At 48.2% G+C, this 18,911-nt stretch overlaps 5 protein-coding genes across 5 annotated transcripts; 2 read left to right on the top strand and 3 right to left on the bottom strand.

Annotated features, from left to right (window-relative positions):
- Window positions 1-235: 235 nt before the first annotated feature.
- Window positions 236-2,488, bottom strand: HD556DRAFT_518883 (uncharacterized protein). Its single transcript, XM_041310847.1, has 5 exons — window positions 2,319-2,488; window positions 1,810-2,261; window positions 1,519-1,756; window positions 797-1,460; window positions 236-742 (listed from the first exon to the last, which is right to left on the bottom strand). The coding sequence occupies exons 1-5, from the start codon at window positions 2,340-2,342 to the stop codon at window positions 660-662; spliced, it is 1,461 nt and encodes a 486-aa protein (XP_041159586.1). The 5' UTR covers window positions 2,343-2,488; the 3' UTR covers window positions 236-659.
- Window positions 2,425-6,083, bottom strand: HD556DRAFT_1375442 (RTC4-like domain-containing protein). Its single transcript, XM_041303080.1, has 5 exons — window positions 4,581-6,083; window positions 4,484-4,524; window positions 3,946-4,423; window positions 2,849-3,895; window positions 2,425-2,782 (listed from the first exon to the last, which is right to left on the bottom strand). The coding sequence occupies exons 1-5, from the start codon at window positions 6,020-6,022 to the stop codon at window positions 2,635-2,637; spliced, it is 3,156 nt and encodes a 1,051-aa protein (XP_041159587.1). The 5' UTR covers window positions 6,023-6,083; the 3' UTR covers window positions 2,425-2,634.
- Window positions 6,084-7,192: 1,109 nt separating this feature from the next.
- Window positions 7,193-9,810, top strand: HD556DRAFT_1479699 (major facilitator superfamily domain-containing protein). The gene is made up of 14 exons (XM_041308598.1): window positions 7,193-7,292; window positions 7,354-7,567; window positions 7,618-7,728; window positions 7,777-7,905; window positions 7,959-8,143; window positions 8,190-8,227; window positions 8,297-8,340; window positions 8,390-8,464; window positions 8,518-8,571; window positions 8,622-8,763; window positions 8,817-8,875; window positions 8,936-8,982; window positions 9,038-9,156; window positions 9,207-9,810. Exons 1-14 carry the CDS (start codon window positions 7,214-7,216, stop codon window positions 9,309-9,311), a joined length of 1,401 nt encoding a protein of 466 aa, XP_041159588.1. The 5' UTR covers window positions 7,193-7,213; the 3' UTR covers window positions 9,312-9,810.
- A 2,122-nt stretch (window positions 9,811-11,932) lies between these two features.
- HD556DRAFT_1479703 (uncharacterized protein) lies at window positions 11,933-14,005 on the bottom strand (the record flags this gene model as incomplete). Its single annotated transcript, XM_041308599.1, is given in 10 exon segments — window positions 11,933-12,222; window positions 12,243-12,427; window positions 12,485-12,534; window positions 12,709-12,776; window positions 12,796-12,934; window positions 13,097-13,119; window positions 13,219-13,419; window positions 13,535-13,591; window positions 13,632-13,746; window positions 13,863-14,005. The coding sequence occupies 10 exon segments, from the start codon at window positions 14,003-14,005 to the stop codon at window positions 12,079-12,081; spliced, it is 1,125 nt and encodes a 374-aa protein (XP_041159589.1). The 3' UTR covers window positions 11,933-12,078.
- Window positions 14,006-14,575: 570 nt separating this feature from the next.
- Window positions 14,576-18,694, top strand: HD556DRAFT_1527625 (uncharacterized protein; the record flags this gene model as incomplete). The annotated part of the gene is made up of 11 exons (XM_041309352.1): window positions 14,576-15,238; window positions 15,324-15,488; window positions 15,541-15,717; window positions 15,776-15,931; window positions 15,980-16,087; window positions 16,153-16,296; window positions 16,353-16,519; window positions 16,590-16,767; window positions 16,819-16,963; window positions 17,013-17,944; window positions 18,047-18,694. The coding sequence occupies 11 exons, from the start codon at window positions 14,576-14,578 to the stop codon at window positions 18,647-18,649; spliced, it is 3,438 nt and encodes a 1,145-aa protein (XP_041159590.1). The 3' UTR covers window positions 18,650-18,694.
- Between the last annotated feature and the right edge of the window lie 217 nt (window positions 18,695-18,911).

Below are 18,911 nucleotides of genomic sequence, written 5' to 3' on the forward strand. Positions count from 1 at the left end.
GATTATTTTTCTCTATTGCGTTGCCATAAAAATAGACAAGGGTCTGAAGACGCTCTTTGCATTCCCTCTATTAATTTTCTGCACTGACGAGTCCACTTCCCCAACACGTTGAAAGTGATTTGGCAGCTCATGCTCCTGGCTGTCTCGAACATGCTCTGGGCAACCGTGACAGCATTTGCTATTTGCGACTTGATCATGGTAAACTTTTCCCCCTTAGAAGTCAACCGAGATGTCTAACATTGACGAACTATAATCTGAAGTACAAGTCAACCGAGCTGACCCCAGACGCGCGACGAGCAGCTGGTAGCTCTCCGATGAAAGGTTATCTCCACTGTCTGCTCTTTGTACTGTAACACCCTCTTTGCCGAGAGTGTCCCTTGGAGAACGGCAATCCGCAGTGGAGATGTTTGCTACAGTTGAACCTCATCCTGTAGCTTTGACGCTGAAAAATGGTCCTGAGGCCTCCATGCGAAGTGGCTTGCGTCTGAGCTCGGAACTGGCAGCATGATAGCGGACTGCCATGCTTGTTTATTTGATGTTTGTTTAGATTCTATACTAGATGAGTTACAGAGATTGTGAGCACTCTTGGTAGAGGGGAATGCCAGATCATAGTGTCACATATCTACGCATGTGTAAACTGGAGAATAAGAGTAAGAAATTCACAATATAGTTATTGACCCTGCCCAAGATCCAAGCGCCACTCTTCCCGTAGTGTCTGAGACAGCGCACACTGTGATATCATCTTTTGATTCAATGTAAATCTTCGGCTGTGCAAATGAGTCTCATCAAGACCAACCTTGTAACGGTATATCATGAACCACTTGGCCATTAATTAGCCCTGGCCTTTCCGAGTCGACGTTTGCTTGTAGTGAACCATCACTCCAGACTCGGGCTTCTTCTGATGTATTGCTAACATCTCGAGGATTTGTAAACGCCACGACGGTACGGATCATGCTGGTCCGGGACCTTGCTACCCAGATCCCGCGTTTGCCGTAGTCTCCCAATGCCCAAGCTGATACAAATGTCCTCGTGTCATGTACAGTTCCAAACGGGACCGGAGGCACCAATGGTGGTGGTAAATCTTCAGGCAGTGGCGCCGCGATAAATTGTGGTGAAGCGATTGCCATGGGTCGGACACCCAAAGGCGAGACTGACAATGATGGCAAGGGACGCACTGTCAACTCCACATAGAAAAGAAATATCCCATGGAATAGATCGTTTGCAAGCGCGGATAGCTCATAAATCTCGGATTCATCGTCATTGATACACGTCGTTTTCGTGAGAGATACGCGGCGATAGGTCATGGTGTGTGGGAATCTGAATGTGAGTTGTGGTAGAATATCAGAGCGCTCTCCAACTCCAGAAGATAAATGCGAGGGGAGAGGATATGCCTCGACGGTGTGCATTCTAAAGACTAGGATATATGGCCCACATATCCGCATGGCGGTAATACCATTCCACTACAAAGAAAAATCCAAATTTTCAGCTGAATAGGTCATTTGATTTGACTTGACTCACTAAATCTCCAGGATCATTAGCACGAAGGGCTACTGTAGCTTGAGCTTTAGTTCTCCAGTTCACAACTTCGAAGGATAGAGCAGTGTTAGAAAGTAAGGCGAGCTCTAAGTCGGCGTCGATCGCTCTGATGACTTGTGGTGGAAATATTGAAAATTCTCCCCGAGTGACTAGAACTGGAGGTCCTGATTCCGACGAACCACCAGTATCGAGAGAGACGGTTAAAACTCTCACAGCAACGCTAGAAATCAACATTCGTTGGAGCTAGAGACTCGTAAAGAAATGATAACTGACAGTTCGACATGAGTCAATGCAATAGCTAGGACAGAGCCAGCTGTATTTAAATGATATGCACAAGGATACCACGTCGAAGAAGCATAGGTGACGAAAAGTTCTGCAGCAAAAGGTGCGAAAACATTGTTGATTTTCCACAAATCGATTTTTCCCTCAGAGCCCAAGGACAACAAATGGTGGTCGGAGACGAATGCTAGGTATCGGACACGAGGGATCGAGTTCTCAATGTCATCTGAATCACATCGTTCCTTGATAAGAAAAGTGTCCTTTCTCGGCAACAGCCACACCTGCTCGACATGCATTGCAGTTTTGATCAGGCGTTCCAACTGCAAAGTCGACAGTGTCGCAGTTTCTGACTCAGAAAGCGGCCGCGGAAGGACATGGGACATCCGAGATATTAAAGTGATCCATAAGCTGCGGTCATGGGTGAATTGAAACAAGGATGTGGACGTCTGTAATGCTTGGCTTCAGTTCACGCCTGTACGCACGGAGAAAAGGGGGTGCCTTGCGCAGAGAAAGGATCGTCTCCACATCTAAGAAGCTGGCAACTTGAAGCTGAAGCTCGACAGGGAGATTATGCATCTTCAAGTTTGTTGGGAGTACTATACTATGTAGTAGAGTGAAGGTGGCTGTGCAATGTATTATATAAATCTAAGTGTAAGACTTTGTACCTAGTGGTAATCGTGAATGTCTGGCAGTAAGTAATTACGTGAAACTGGTACAGTCGGTGGTTGCAATGCACATCAAGACATCGAACTTGTCAATGAAAATTAATACTATGTAGCCTTGCAAGAGATAGTCAACGACGGTGCAATATTACTGTCGTTACGGCGATGATGATGACGACGACGACGTTGAACGGAGTAGCCAATCATGACTGTCCAGGGACGATTGGATTGCTTGCGAGTCATCCGATTCCTCAGCTTCGGAAGCACAAGGCATGAGGTTGTTACGCCACTCGTCCGACGTGGCACTGCAGAAGAAAGACGGCACATGCTTAGAACAAAGACGAGTGAAGGGGAAGGGAAATGGGGAATACCTTGTTGTTGTTCTTGATCTAGCAACTTGGAGAGGAAGTTTAATTGCAGTTGTACCTCCATATAAAGTAGGGTGCGGGCGTAGTACAGTTGGAACTTTCGACCTATGTGGTCGCGGAGTAGATTCTTCGTCAATCTCGGGAACAGGTTTCAAAGGCGTATTGCCGACATCCACATCTGTGTCATGATCGTTGCCTTTGAGATTCTTCGACCGCCTGGTGCGAGTTTTTGTTTTCGACGACGATGCAGCATCAGAGTGTTGGCCAATGTCATTGGCACTAAGAACTGCATGCGTGGTTGACCGTCTGACTCGCGGCTGTTCATTTTCGTCCATGATCTCTACGGTGTTGTCATCAGAAATCTGCATGTTGGAAGAATCAGACTTGGCAGAAGTGGTGCGGTATATCATCCTAGCGCCTGTCCTAGAGCGCGTAGATCGCCGGCTCGTCGAACTATACACAGACATGTCGTCGGTCCCGGAGTCCGTAGTTGTTCCTGACCCAGATTTCACAGTGTTCCTCAACGGCCTGCGTCGGGTTGCCGACTCGCTCGCTTCGCTAACTTCATGAGAGGAATGCCGCGCAAGCTCTTTCGATTTCTTCAGTTGCTCTGCCCGCTGGCGAGCTTTCTCTTTCCTCTCCATCTGGGCTGCGCACTTACGCTTCTTCCGCTCCTCTTTCCACATCTGCTCCTCAAGCTCCTCTTCTTCCTCAAGCTCCAACCTTCTGGCTTTGGCACGTTCCATAACAATGCGATCCGCAACACCCTCATCGTCGTTATCATCATAACCGGTTGCCGCGCCCTTACCAAAACCGGTATCGGGGAACATGGCAACACCATACTGCGAGCTTTCACGGAGGGTCACAATTGCGTCGTCCCTGTCGAGACAAAGGTCTTGCATGATGAGCCCTACTGCAGTTTCGGGGATCAATACGAGCTGAATGAACTCCGCAGGTGTGAGAGGGGCTATCGAGGAAGGTTCAAATGATGACAAGGGGAAGAGATTGTAGAGTGTTTGATGTATGATCAACAAACCGAGTTCACCATAGCTAGGACACCATTTAGTACACACAGACTAACGAGAATCGAATGTACTTACTATCCAGGCTGAGTCTTTTCGAAACTGGTAAACTGGCCCTTCACACCAGTAACCGTTCGACTGCCTTGTTTCTTAATTTGCTTCTTGATTTCTCTCCAGAAGTCACTCCGCGCTCTAGGACCCTTGGCATCATCGTCCACAGAATCCTCATTGTCATTGTGGATGTGGCAATCGCTGATTATAGCTTCAAGCGCGCCCCTCATCCTCTCAATCCTCTTCGGTACCTTCTTGAAGTCGATACTTTGTGGCCATCCCTTCTCCATAGCTTCAGGTAAGGAGTGCGTTTCGAAGTGATGTCGCTGACAAGCTGCGATGTAAATTCCTAGAGGAGCTTTAAGCCCGCGAGAATTTCGAGGACGCGGGTCTGGGTATGACTTCTGCTTCGCAGCCGACAAGAGATTCATCAGTTGTGGAGTTGGATTACGCGGCAGTGGTTCATCACAGTACGGGCAAACTGTAGAAGGATCAAGTATTTCAACTGCACGTATAGGGTGTTAAAGTGTTAAATGAAGAATACTGGATGAAAAGAAAGACCTACATGAGTCCTCATCCAGGTATTCATCTGCACCCCGAATCAGCCTTGTTAAGATTCAGCCATTAAGACAGGAAGTGCAACGATCATGAAGAAAAATTACCTTAATTTTTCTTCTTTATGCCTCTTGGCTGTTCGCCCGTGCTCTCCATCGCTATCATCCGAAGCTCGCTTGGACTTCATGCTCTCCGAAGATGACTGAGGGCTACGCCGATGTGCAGTCTTTATTTTGCTTGAGCTCACGGGGAAGGGTCTAAGGGCCACATTGGTCCGTACAGTATCGCGGTGGTTTATAGCAATTTCACCGTCGTCTTCGTCCTGATCAGAAATTAGTGCACGTCTCTTTCCCTTATCCCGCGAGGGTTGTTGCACTGGGGAAGCCAACGGGGAAGGCACAGGGAAGTTTCCAAGTGTCCCTGAGTGAGCGAGGCCTGTCTTCGAAGTGTGCGAAGATAGTGGAAAGGGGCTGAATCCTGTAGGTCCGAGGAGTTGCTGCTTCGGAAGATTTGACTTTCCCAAAGGGCTCATAGGGAAAGGAGCGCCATGTTGACGTGACAGTGCATTTGTCTTCTCCTGCGGCTGAGGGCCCGCGGGGAAAGGAGCATTAGGTTCACGTGGTAGTACGCTTGTCTTCTCCTTCGGCTTGCATATAGGTATATTTGCATTTTCCTTTTTCGCTGCTGAAGGCTCTCGAGCACTCTTCCAAGGAGGAGAAGCGTCAGAAGCGCATGAGCCCCCACCATATACCGAGGAATGACCACCCAAAGGGAATGGCCGAGGCTGCCCGCTAGCACGCGGAGTTGCTTCGGGACTCCGACCACGAACAACTGAGCCCTCAGCCTTCACAGCCCGCGCCTTAGTAATGCGCTTGGGAAGTCCGCCTTCTCTAGTCAGTGATGAATTGGCCGTCTTCCTGGACACAGAGTTCCTTCCTGGACCCGGAGGCGCAAAGGTCGTGCCCATCTCTTTCTTCGGCTTGGTTGTAGACTTTGTCTGAGAGGCTATGTCGTCGGATATTGGTCTGAATAGTTCTTGAGAGTCGTCTGCGTCGGGAAAAGATGATGATGGAGGCGAATCCGGAATACTCTCTTCTACCTGCGACTCCTTCTTAATCCTCGTGAAGTTGGGGAGTTTTTTTTCCCGAGGGAGGTAATCCGGGTGATACGGATGATCGTTTGAGGCAAGACTGGGTTTCTGAGGCACCGACGCTGTCTTCTTGCCGCGGCGAACAGCGCGTTCAAGTTTATGTTTAGGTGACAAGTCTAAGCCCAACGGTTGAGCACCTTCAGATAATAACAGCTCGTCATCACTGTCACTAAGAGCATGTTCCATACTGTTCGTGATAGGACGCGACGTGGCATGCTTGACTTTGCTGCCGGCCGCCTTGCTTCGCACTGGTTGGGATGGAGCAAACGAGGACCCCAAGTCTTCATGGCCTCGACCCTTGCCTGACTGAACAGAGAATGGACGCTCTGGCATTCTATGAGTTTTGTCTGAGAAGATGTTAGTGTTCTTCCTCTCGAATTCGGTCTCAATGCGCTCCATCTTCGGCTATCAGCCAGCCACTGCTGAGGTAATGTGGATGGTGACACGCTTCTTATGCGTAATAACCGACGCGTTGTTTGGGTTAGTTGATTTCTAAAGCTTGTGCCAAACCTGAGCAAATACAACTGCCACAGCCTTGACCACTGACCACATCTTAATTACCGCGATGAGCCATTACTAGCGAGGCTGCAAGGGTGCGCCGGCCGTATTCACATATTATTTGAGCCAAAACAACTTGCTTATAACTTGATTCAGGATGGACATTGATGCATGATGGATGACGATTCTTGTTCATTCCATCATGAATCATAGCTGGGTTAATTGCTAAGTCGGAACTTGTGACTGGCCATTTGTGCCTCTCAGAGCACCTGTTGTTCGTGTCTGTAACTAGGGTGCGGCCCGATGTGGCGCGACCTACAGAAGATTATTGAATTTCTCACTGCGCCTTTCACTCACCGGATGTTCTCCTAACAGGCTACGTCGTTTGTCAGCCAATAGGGGTGTGCGTGTCCGTGGACAATGAAGCCAAATCCTCGTCGGACTCGAACGGTTATTAAATATTAAGTAGGCGATCTTTCGAAGTAGGCGATCTTTCGAAATAGGTAATACTGCGAGCTCTTCAAACTCGGTGGTGACGCCGGGCTCCCGCTATACAGAGGTGGCTCACAGTTCAGCCCCGGATCTACAAACATAGTTGTTCATTAACCAGAACTGGCTATTACACCATGCGACCCCTATTGCAAGCTGATACGCTTACCAGTGCTAGTGAGCTCTCCACCAATGACAGTGCTTGCTTACTGAAGACAACCTCAAGCGTGAACTTGAAGGCAAGAGCCCTGTGGAATGTGACTCATCAGAGTCCAGTCCAGTCCTACTATATATAAGCTCATTGGATATGTTTTGAATACCAACCGACTTTGTCTCGTCTCCTCGCACAAGTGTGTATTGGGTTCCCGATGACTCGTCACGAAGGAGACCCAACTTTTCGCGTACAAGCAATTAAACGTGAACATCAAGTCCCAGAATTTATCGCAGGTGCTCCACTTCATAACGAGGAAATGGACAAAGGAACCTCAGAAACTATATCCCGTGCACCGACTGTGCTAGAAGATGGCTCCTTTTATGTTAGTAGTTTCTCGGTTTTGTAATGCGCTTACTGACAAGGACTAGGTTGATTTCGAAGACGGAGATATGCGGAATCCAGTCAACTTCTCTCCCACAAGGAAGTGGGCAATCACGATAAATGCTTGTGTCTTTACGAGCATTGTGGGTAAATATACAAGTCGGTGGAAGCATATAACTATATGTTTATCATCTCTTGCTTTTTCCAGCTGCCGCCGTATCTTCGTATACCATGGGTTATTCGTCCATGATCAGAGACCTCAATTGCACATTATTTCAAGCAACTCTGGGATTTAGCGTGTACACCATAGGATTTGCAGTCGTGCCCTTGGTCACTTCGTCGTTCAGCGAGGAATTCGGCCGCTTTCCTTTTTACATCGTCTCGTCTTTTATGTTTGTACTGATTGAAATGATGATAGCTTTGTGAGTTTGTGTCTTACTGGAGTCTCTATTTTTCTATAAGGATTGTTCAGGGCACCGAATATACAAACCGTCATTGTAGCTCGTGCTGTTGGAGGGTGCTTTGGCTCGACGGGCGCAGCGCTCGTGGCTGGGAGTATCGCAGATATATGGTTGCCTCATCAGTTAGGTTCACCATTTTTCTGGGAACTCGAGATCTCATAATCCGCAAGACGGGGATTCCCTATGTCCCTCTTTGCCTTAGCGGTCATTGCATCTTCCGGATTGGGCCCGATGGTTGCAGGCTGGATCGAAGCTAATCCATCCCTGCAATGGCGGTGGATACATTGGATCCATGCTATGTGCGATGTTGTTTGCTTTCATCTTGCTGTCCTTATGCTGACTATTCTTTTAGCGTCAGCGGGGTGTGTTCTATCCCCATGCTTTTTGTTCTGACAGAGACTCGCTCGACTGTCATTCTGGCTCGTATAGCCCGTCAAGTTCGAAAGGACACCGGAGATAGCCGATATCGTGCAAGGTCAGAAATAGACAAGCCTTGCTTTATGTCTATGGTTGCGACTTCATGCACTCGCCCATTAAGTCAGTGCATTCATTAGCACTGAAACATTTGCTGAATCAGTGCTAGTTCTCTTATTCACTGAGCCCATTGTTCAGGGCTTTAGTGTATGTCGTTTCTCACTGATCTTCACCACAGACCTGACTCACGAGCCTTGCAATTGATTCTATATCCAGCTCTGGATTAGTTTTGTATGGGGAGTTCTCTTTTTTTTACTCGAGTAAGTGTCCCTGAACCTCGATGAAACATTAAGAGCAAAGTTGCTGCAGTTCAGTATCGAGCGAATTCAAAAACATCTACGGATTTGGTGTCGGAGAGACTGGGAGCGTTTTCGCCACCATAGCGTAAGGTTGATCTTTCGACGCAAGAAACTGTGGGTAATAATTGAACGTCTCAGCATCGGAAGTCTTCTAGGTTACTTGGCTAATATCTATGGGGAAAGGCTATACAAGTCAGTATTCAACTCTCTGAAGAGGAAGCCCAGACTAATCATAGATTTAGAAAACATGTCCACCGCAAAGGCCCAGAAGCTCGTCTTTACATAGCTTGCGTAGCATCCATGTTCTTTCCCATCGGAATGCTCATCTTTGCATGGACCGCCCGAGCGGATATACCATGGATAGTTCCCATGATTGGCCTTACGGTCAGCATCTTTCAGCTATCGATCTTCCCTATCACCACTGATGAAACTGCCAGCTTTTCATGACCTCCGCTTTTATCCTGTATCAAGTCGTATTCATATACTTGGCAGATTGGTGAGCGCTGTGTCCACTTACCAGCATGCTTTATTTGCCTGTTGACGAGCAGCGAGCTAGCTATGGGCCCTATGCGTCTTCAGCACTGGCAGGCCAGAGCCTATGTCGTGAGTCCTTCCGACCGATCCTGTATCAAGAACATTTACAATGTGTCTCGCGCAGGAAACACGCTTGCTACTGTCTTCCCGCTCTACACGAGTCGAATGAATGACCTCCTGACATACAAATGGGCAGGTACAGTCTTTGCGCTAATAGCGGCCATCATGATTCCTATACCATATGTGAGTGATTCGAATACTCTATTGTATGCATTTTGCCCACGATCATGTAGATTTTTTTCTTTTATGGGTCGAGAATGCGAAAGTGCAGCCCTGTCTCCCGGAAGATCCTAGAGATCGAAGTTGAACAAAAGAACCCTGACTCGGAAAAGTCGTAAGAATATTTATTCGCTCGTTGCTCGTCATTAAGTTATAGAGATATGGCGGGAATGCTTGCCGTAGTTATTTTATGACACGTTGATCGCACGAAGATTCTCGTAGCAATCAATTGACATCTATCTATCTCTCTACATATTGTAAGAACGGAGCGATTTCCAATTAACGTTGACGCCATGTGCGCGCGCCACTTCTGGAGGGTCACACAGACTGGGTCAACGCCATCACCTTGTTTCAGAACGACCGCCTCCTCAAGTTGTGAGTGCATCATCGGACAACACAGTGCGTCTATGGAATCTCGACACCAACCTCCCAGTCGGTCCACCCCTCCAACACCAAGATGAAGTAATCCGCGCAGCCCTTTCGGCTAATGGAAAATTGCTGGTCACTGGTTGCAAAGACGGAAATGTGTGTACATGGGACATTCACGCCATACTCAAAGGTGCTGGCTTTGAGGACCTACTATCCATTCCTCGTGTGAGCTCAGGTGCCTCGTGCTCTTCAAACCACACTAATCTCTCATTTGCAGGTCCCAACTCGAAAGTCGTTAAAGGACGTACGTGACGCATTTCTTCACTCTGTCCAACCGAAATTCTAGAGTAGTGCTCCTCGACGTCCACCTATTCAGGCCCGTCGAATACCACCAGGCTTTTTCGACGGCACCCAGGTGAGTCGTCTACATTTTTTGGCCAGCTCTTTTTCTAACCTTTCTCAGTCCTCTACACCACGTGGTACCCATACTCTCTCTCCTGCGCACAGTCCTCGCAGTCCTCTCCCATCTCTATCTGCCATTCCACGTGCCCTTCTCGAACGACTTTCGTCGTTCTTCCACCACTCTCACTCCGATGTTGATGGAGAAACCGAACTCCGGCAATGCCCAAGGCGCTCCATCTTCTCTCGCGGTCCTCGTATTGTCGAAGTTGCTACAGTACGGGACAGAAAGGTATTTCTTTCTCCTCGTCCATTTCCTATCGCCCTCAGGCTGGTTCAACAATTTCTGTTCAGGCTTTGTATGTTGCGCCGCGGCCGCGGCCGCAGCAGCAAAGGCAGTTGCATGCCCAGGGCTCGTCGTCACAATCTCAGCCTACCACTACCACACCTGCTCAAGGTACTAGCACTGCCGCATCAGGTGCAGCAACCATGCAGTCACCACCCATCCCACTGCGGGCTCGTTTTGTTTTGTTTCTCTGCTGCGCATCTCCACCGCACACCAATGGTTATTAATTCAGGAGCAGCATATGTACAATCATTTTGTTTTTCACGTCTTCCCCTGCTCCATCGATCCTATTTCCTCATCGTGAGACTGCTGGAATACATCGGACTCGATTGTCCTAACCGTCGCGAGAGCACCATTATACTCAGAGGATAAAACCCTAGTATCAGCCAAGGTCCCTCCCATCCGTAGACTTTAGCAATATCATCGCCCACTCATCAGCTACTATGTAGCCTTTCAGATTATGTTTGCAGAATTCGACCTCGGGCGAGCAAGATGCCCTTTCTAATGTCCATGCACTAAGTCCTACATTTATGCACCAAGTATTTGCGCAGTTCTCTGTCGGAGCCCCGAAACATCGGTTTCGTATAGGGCTGCATAATACCTGTGTGTGACTACGATAACCGGCCATAAACGCCAGCGGTTTTTTTTGTTCATGATATTGAGCATATGGGATTGTATTTATTGATTTACAGGTGTCGACACCGTTGTCCATACACCAGTGAAATTTATCCAGATTCCAGAAGCAACTACAGCGATCAAGTCAGCAACGAATTTTATATTGTGCCATCGACAACGACGCCAACGGCCCAATACGAACGCAGAAACACGACTCACTGTCCAGTTGTGCCTCTCGTTTCGTTGACTGACCCATAGGCAGCCTAACCACAGGACCGGGAATTACCATTCTATTAGCATCACAAGAGGTGAGTAATGGCGTTTAATCCTGGGTGCAAAGTAAACTGCTTGTGCTCACTTCGCCGGGAAGACATTGAAGGCCTGTGCAGCAATCGCTGTCAATGGAGCAACGCTGCAGGATTGTGTTGCATGCACCAACAGACATGCCTGCTGCTAAAGCAGTAAGGACGACGACGACGAAGGAGAAATGCATGGTTTGTGCGATGTGATACGAGTTTTGTGAAGGAGAATCTTAACTAATATCACTGAGGTGAAGGGTACGCTGAGCGCGACCAGCTTTTATGTCGTGAAATTGGTGTTGTGAGCAACTTCACGGTGAGGATGTCTAGAAACTTGGGAGTTCAACTATTGGACTGGCAGATTGTTTCTGGTAAATGACATAACTTGGCAGGGAGGATATCGGAAGAACGTATTGCAAGTAGTTCCAGGATAAACAATCCAGAATTTGACTGTAAGCGGTTTTTGCCAAAGGTGAGATGGGGCTCCCTCGTGCCTCTGCGAAGTTCTCGTTATAGATCTCGGAGTGGCCACACCGCCAGATTGCATCTCGCCACAAGGTTGCGTCCTACAATGGTGCATGGAACACATGCTCATTCGCTTTTCCCCAGGTATAAATTTGAAGGCCGTGACAGCACCGAGCTAGATGAGATCGGCTGTTGAACAGATACTCACCCTATGACGCTCCAAAGTGGGAAGCAATCAAATTCATCTGCTGTGACTCATTATCATATTCCGGATACTCGTACATTGCCAGAAGATATCATCCATCCCCTGCGTCCGGCAGATACCTGTATCGATCTTTGATTAATTGGTACTTGAAGTGTTCGTGTTATTCACACAAGAGCAGGACATTGCGACTACGTTGGTACAACAGCATGCTGAAGGCTGCTGAAGGTTTGGTGGCCATGGCCCATCGGGGATGAAACTTTGTAAATCATTTCAAATTCTAGGCGTACGTCCCTACCATTAATGGCAGCTCGATGCCGTAATGGCTTACCAATCTGCAAAAAAGCAGACTTACATAGCGCAAACTCGAATTAGCAAAGGGCCCACTGGCAGCTGTGCATGTGAAGCTTTGAACGTTGTGGTCACATTCAATACGGAAACCAATCTCAGTGGCCGATGAACCTTGCGGAGAAATACCAGAGATCGTACTTGACAAACGTGAAACAGTATTTTTGCCAACAGCTCCGATTGATGTACCCGCTGGCATGCATTCTCGTTAAGATGGATCATATCAAGGCAGACGGCGCCCTCGCGCACCCGCTGAGTCCTTCGTTCTCCCACAGTCAGAGCTAGAACTCTGAGTCATCCTACAGGCTTCTTAACAGCAAACAGTCACCCCCTAATGCAACTCCCTGCACAGTTCCTACATTGTGGCGCAGGCACTACCCCTCACTTCCCTAGGACCGCAGCCCTGCGTGTCGCACCTAAGCTGCTGATTCGTGCACGTGAACTGTGGTCCGCTCTCAGGCTCTCACATCTACCTTGTTACACCCGAGGCCCAACATCCGTTCCGCTGGCGGCCGCATCTATCTGTCACTGTCACCCTGCGCTGAGTACACGATGCACACCTCCTTATTTTCTCCTTCAACTTTGCTCGCACTCCTTTTGCCACTCAGCATTGTCTGCATGTTTTCAACTTTATTTATACACCCGCATTGGGAATCAGGAACGACGTCGAGGACTTCTCGAGACCATTGAAGAAGATGGCTGCCGCCCGACATAATGTCATACTACACCCCCAGGATATCGTGGCACTGTATTCTCCTCTCAAGTACAAACAACTCAAGATTGGAAGGGCTTCTCAAGCCTCGTCAATCCATTTTATTGGGTATAAAGCATGAATGCAGTTGTCATATCGATGACACGCACCTTAGTAGGGAGATCCACCACAGCTATAGGCCGCGAGATCAGAGCAACTGCGCAAATTGTTCGATTTCATCGGCTTTTCCACCGAGATGAAATTTAGGCAATCCTTGTTGAAAAAAACGTACAAACACACCCATCTGTTCTGCCACTGCTGGCGTAGGCTTGTACATATAGCTGTCCATTGATTTGATCCTTTCTACATGAGGTGTCGTACTGAGAAGTAGCATAGGGGAGTCTGCTCCAATTGACGATGAGTAGAGTCGACGTGTATCATCGTGGTCGACCAAACATAGAGCAAGTTTGGTTTTCTCATATTCCGAGTCATTCTTGATCACCAAATTGTCAGATATAGGTCAAGTCTGAGTTGGCTCAGCCTGCTGGAATACATTAGAGGCGATATCAATTATCATACTTATCCTCGAAATCGGTCGAGGCACATACCCATTCTACAGTGAGGGCTTGCGTTGCTACCTTGAAAGATTTTTTCACCGTGAGGAGCTGAGGCCCATTTATGATGAGATTAGATATAACACTTCACTCGAGAGAAACGTGACGTTATTCTTAGTGGTTTGGATGCGAGTGGTAATGACGAGGAGTCGACAAGCAAGGTAAAGCCATTTCCTCCGTCATTTTGGTATCTTAAGGAAGACACCCTTTAAATGTTCAAGCTATGCAGAATTTGATTTAAGGATACTACCAGCAATGCGCGTTAAAACCTAACGTGATCTCAACCGTACGCGTGAGCTTGAAGTAATTCTCTACCACCCACATACCGAACTGCCCAAGGACTGGGCTGCGAGAAGGCTCGTCACATACTGTAAAGAGCCGCGCTGGAAGTCCCCCGTGATAGAATTGGTGACAAGCTTGAGACGCTAGAAGAGAAAACTTCGGCTGCGTCCGGTGCACAAACATGTTTTGAGAATTGGCGGAATGAAGGGTGATATTGCAATAAGCTATATCCCTGCATTCAAAGGAGTGATATGATGATGTGCTGGAGTAGCTGCTAGATACAAAAAACAACAATATTCATGCAGGGTAGATAGTGGAAGGGGCACGCACTGCAATGGAAATCCAAGGCCAAACCTTGATAGCGGGAATAGCGGGAGGCTACATCGAGGACGACTACAGCAATGCACAGGACCCTTGCCACTGCACCAAACCACCCTACTACAATAGACTGCTCGATTGAACACGATGGTGTACATTCTGGAAGCTTTGAAGACAAGAGGGAGACGCATGTATGCACTGCAGAGGTACTGGGAGGACATACTGTCGAGGGCAGCGGGTATGACAACAACTTGGGTGCATTCAAGTTGCGGTAATGGAAGCGTGGAGGCGAATAGCCTTAAGTGTCCTGGGCGTCTATTGAAACGAGGGTTGAGACAGTGAAGCACCATAAAATGCACCCCTGCAGCTTGGAGAAAGACATAATCCCTCCAAAGTCCACCTTGACCATGCTCAATACCATCAACCTCCAGTAAAATGTCGAACCTCATTTCAATCGCCACACCCCTGCGACAGTTTAAAGGTCACGAAGCAAGCGTAGCCGCACTCGCAGTTTTTCCCGATAAACGACGGATAGTTACGTGCTCATGGGACAGGACGCTTCGGTTATGGGACTTGAAGACAGGTGTTGTGTTGAAGAAGATGGAGCATTGCACTATGGTGCGGAGATTGGCGGTATCACGAGATGGGCAATTGATAGCAAGCAGTGATCATAATGGAGAGGTCATCATCTGGCACGGAGAAACTCTTGAATCACTCACCGAATTCGAAGCCCACTCTTATTTGATCAGCTCGCTGGATTTGTCTCCCGATGGCACAATGCTGGCCACTGGTTCATATGACGAGGGAATGACGAAACTGTGGAATACCAAAACCTGGCAGGTGCAAGGAGATCCAATCGAGTGTGGTGATTCTCTCAATTGTGTACGGTATTCACCGTCTGGAGAACTTCTTGCCATCACAACGGACAACGATATCCAAATTTACAATTCAGGCACGAGGAAACGCGTCGCATCCTTCAAGGGTCACACAGAATACAACAGCTCACTCGCATGGACGCCCGATGGCACACGCATTCTCACAGGTGGCTCTGCGGGTGATCCTACCATACGCGAATGGGATACAACAAATTGGAAGCAGGTCGGCGATCCTTGGACGGGTCATAATCAATGCCATTGCCATTCATCCTGCTGGCACACTCGTCGCATCATCATCTTGTGACAAGAACGTCCATCTCTGGCAGCTCTCAGACCGACAAACCATTGCCATATTCAAGCACCCATCCGTTTCGACATGCGTCACCTTCTCCGTGGACGGTAACCACATACTCAGCGGAGATGCCGATAACATGATCTCAGAGTGGGCAGTACCTCAGGGTATTCATCCAAAGGTATGTTTCCGTCATTGACTCATATGTCACCATTCGAGCATTCTTCACGCAGATTCTCGCCATCACAACAGCCCGCGATGCATGCATAGATGGGGACTTGTCTGCCGCCGCCGAACTACTTGCCCAAAATATCAACACCGATCCTAACAACCATACTTCCTACGCTCATCGCTCATTTGTTATGGCGCGAAAACACGACTGGGACCACGCCCTTCATGACGCAATCAAGGTGAGATTTACCGACCATCATCGGCCCCTTACAAAAGGCTAACTCGACGATGACAAAGTCCATCAGCATTCAACCCTCATTGACAGGCTATATCTCCAAGGGTATTGCCCTCTGTGGAAAAGGCCGTGTCCAGGATGCGAGGGCAGCATTTGATGTTGCATCAATGTATACAGACCAAGATTCACAGATCCTCCATTTCCTGCTCTTGATCAAAGTATGTTATGTTTGCTCCGTATACTCCCCGCTTCATCGCGTATTTCAGGTCATCGCGCTTTTCAACGCAAATCAACATGACGAGGCAAACCTGCTCCTTAGAGAACTCACTTCCGGCTGTCCAAATGCCGACACTCGCGCATGTCATACCGTGGAAGTAGGTATCATGCAACCACGCTGGGTTATCTGCATTAACACTAATCTTTGCAATTCTCACATTAGGCATATCTACGTGTTCAACTCGGACTCAAAGCCTTGGATGGCGCATGCCACGATGAAGCCGCTGACCATTTCACTGCCGCTCTCGATACCAGCAATTTATCATCAAAATCGGACATTCATGAAATTTATGAGGATTTGGTGGTGGTATGTTAATACTCATCCAAAACATTTTTCATAACTGAGTCCCTTCCCTTACCCAGCTCTTCGGCTGGGATCTCAAATTGTTGTGGCTCACTGCGCACCAGAAACGGTGCCAGGCTTTCCTTTCCTCGGGCAAAGTCGATGAAGCTCTCGAATCACACAAATCTATGGTAAACAACATTGACGAAACGACAAAGGCCAGATGCCTTGACTGGTCCACTGGCAAGTTTTCAATGATGTCACCCGAAGTTATGATTCTCACTTGCATTTCACTCAGCTTTCAAGCAAGAATGCAGTGCCCTCTTTCTTGTCAACGGAGATACTGTCCTCGCTGCAGGCGATTATGACAGGGCTATTGACCTTTACTCTGTGGTGATCGACTTGAATTCCGCATCTGATGTCGTCTTCGTAAAGCGCAGCAAGGCAAGGTTGGGAAAAATGCTATGGATGGAAGCACTCCTTGATGCGCAGAAGGTGCGATGGCATTTATCGTTTTTAACTTATACTTATTGTGGTGATACATAGGTCACCGAACTCAACTCTTCGTCTTATCTCGGATACAGTTTGAAGCACGCAGCGCTTCATGGTGCACAACGCTACGATGAAGCGATACAGGCCTTTAGAATCATGCTCTCAAAATTAGATAATGCTCACGACACCGAGACACGAAGTAAGCCTCAGAAAACTCATACATCAACATACTTTAACTGTTTCTGCAGAGTTGCGCCAGCAGTATCTCGGTCCATTCGAAGTGGACCGTGATATTCGAAAGGCCATCAATGCTCAACTTGACAATACTCCGCTACGTGTACTCGACACTACCACTGGTCTCTTATGCGATCGAGAGGCGCAGATACGCATCTTCAAAATGAGCAAAGAGTACAAGGAGCTTGTATCATCAACAATCACGCATTCGGACTTCCGAATGAAGCGCATCAAAGAAGTGGTGATGACGTACTTCCAATATGCCATGCTGTCGCACAGGTGGGAAGGGAAGGAGCCGCTGCTGCAGGATATCCAAGGCAAGGTCGTCTATGAGTTGGGTCCAGTTGGTGGCATCACAAAATTGCAGTCCTTCTGCAAAACTACTCGCGATCTGGGATATCGCTGGGCATGGAGCGATACATGCTGTATCGACAAGAGCAACAGTGTTGAGCTCCAAGAATCGGTCAACTCCATGTTCATCTGGTATCACCACTCCGCGCTCACAGTCGTATACCTCTCGGATGTTCCACCTTCGTCAAAGTCTGGCGCGCTGGCAAAGAGCGCTTGGAACACACGCGGATGGACTGTTCAGGAATTCCTCGCTCCCAATGTTATTTTATTTTACCAGAAGGATTGGACTCCTTATCTCAGCGATCGCACTCCAAACCACAAGGATTCCGTTGCCATCATGCGGGAGTTAGAATACGCGACAGGCATAGATCGACGAGCCGTCGTGGCCTTCCGTCCCGGGATGAGAGGCGCCCGAGAGAAACTTCAGTGGGCGTCGACACGTATTACCACAATGCAAGAAGACATCGCATACTCGTTATTCGGCATCTTCGGTATCACCCTACCTGTCATTTATGGCGAGAAGAAGCAGAGCGCACTCGGGCGGTTCCTGCAAGAAATCATAGCTCAGTCGGGCGACATTACTGCCCTGGACTGGGTCAGATAACCATCAGAATTCAATAGCTGTCTACCAGCTGACATCACTTCATACGAAACTCCACCATGCAAACTGCCATCTCTATCTGAAGATGGGATTCAGTCATTGGTCTCCTCGCTGCGAGGTGGTATGGCTCTAGAGACGGCTTCGATATTGTATCAGACAGTTGATTACATGAGCGCTCCCCGTTTTGCGTACCGTCGGTTGCATTTGCCTTGCATCGTATTTCCAGTCACAGATGCTATGCGAGGGCAAAGTCGAGACCAGGACACATATACATATGACCTCAAATCAAATGGGCTTCATGACCTGCAGATTGCCACGGCAGACAAGTTGATCCCATTCTCGCGCGCAAGGCCGCCGCCCGCCTGGCAGACAATCTTGCTTGTTCGTCCATGGAGCCGCGATCTCCTGGAGTTGTATGACTCTGCAGACGATGCACACAGCGTGGTACTTGAGACCATGCCCAAGTCTCCGTCGCACGATTCACTTCCTGCACAAACTGAGCCGATTTATTCGGAATCTCACTCGCGAGCATTGCGATTGATCGTTCGCCTTGGACAGCCTTTTAGTGCATTATTGCTAGCGCGGCAGCGCAACGGAGAATTCAAGAGGATTGCATCCGATCATGATATCATTGCACAGGTTGAAGACATGGCTTCGATTAGGTACTTGATGGACATTAGGACGCTAGAGATAGTGTAACTGTATGAATGAATCCTTTCGACAATCTCATACCTGTTCCTGGATCGCGTTTATCATCACGCCACTTTCCAAGAGATTAATAGATCAGGTGAACTAGTTTTTACAATCCACCTGCAATTACGGTTGATGAGATCAAACATGGTACGAGTGATAAGTATGGATTTACACTGTAATTATCGAATGTGTTGCAGAGCGACTAGTGATGTGGCGAACTATACACCATGGCACAGAAATGAATCTATTAGCTTGGAATTGACTTGGA

The sequence above is a fragment of the Suillus plorans genome, assembly GCF_016647745.1.
Source record: "Suillus plorans strain S12 chromosome Unknown HD556scaffold_32, whole genome shotgun sequence".
NCBI lineage: Eukaryota > Fungi > Basidiomycota > Agaricomycetes > Boletales > Suillaceae > Suillus > Suillus plorans.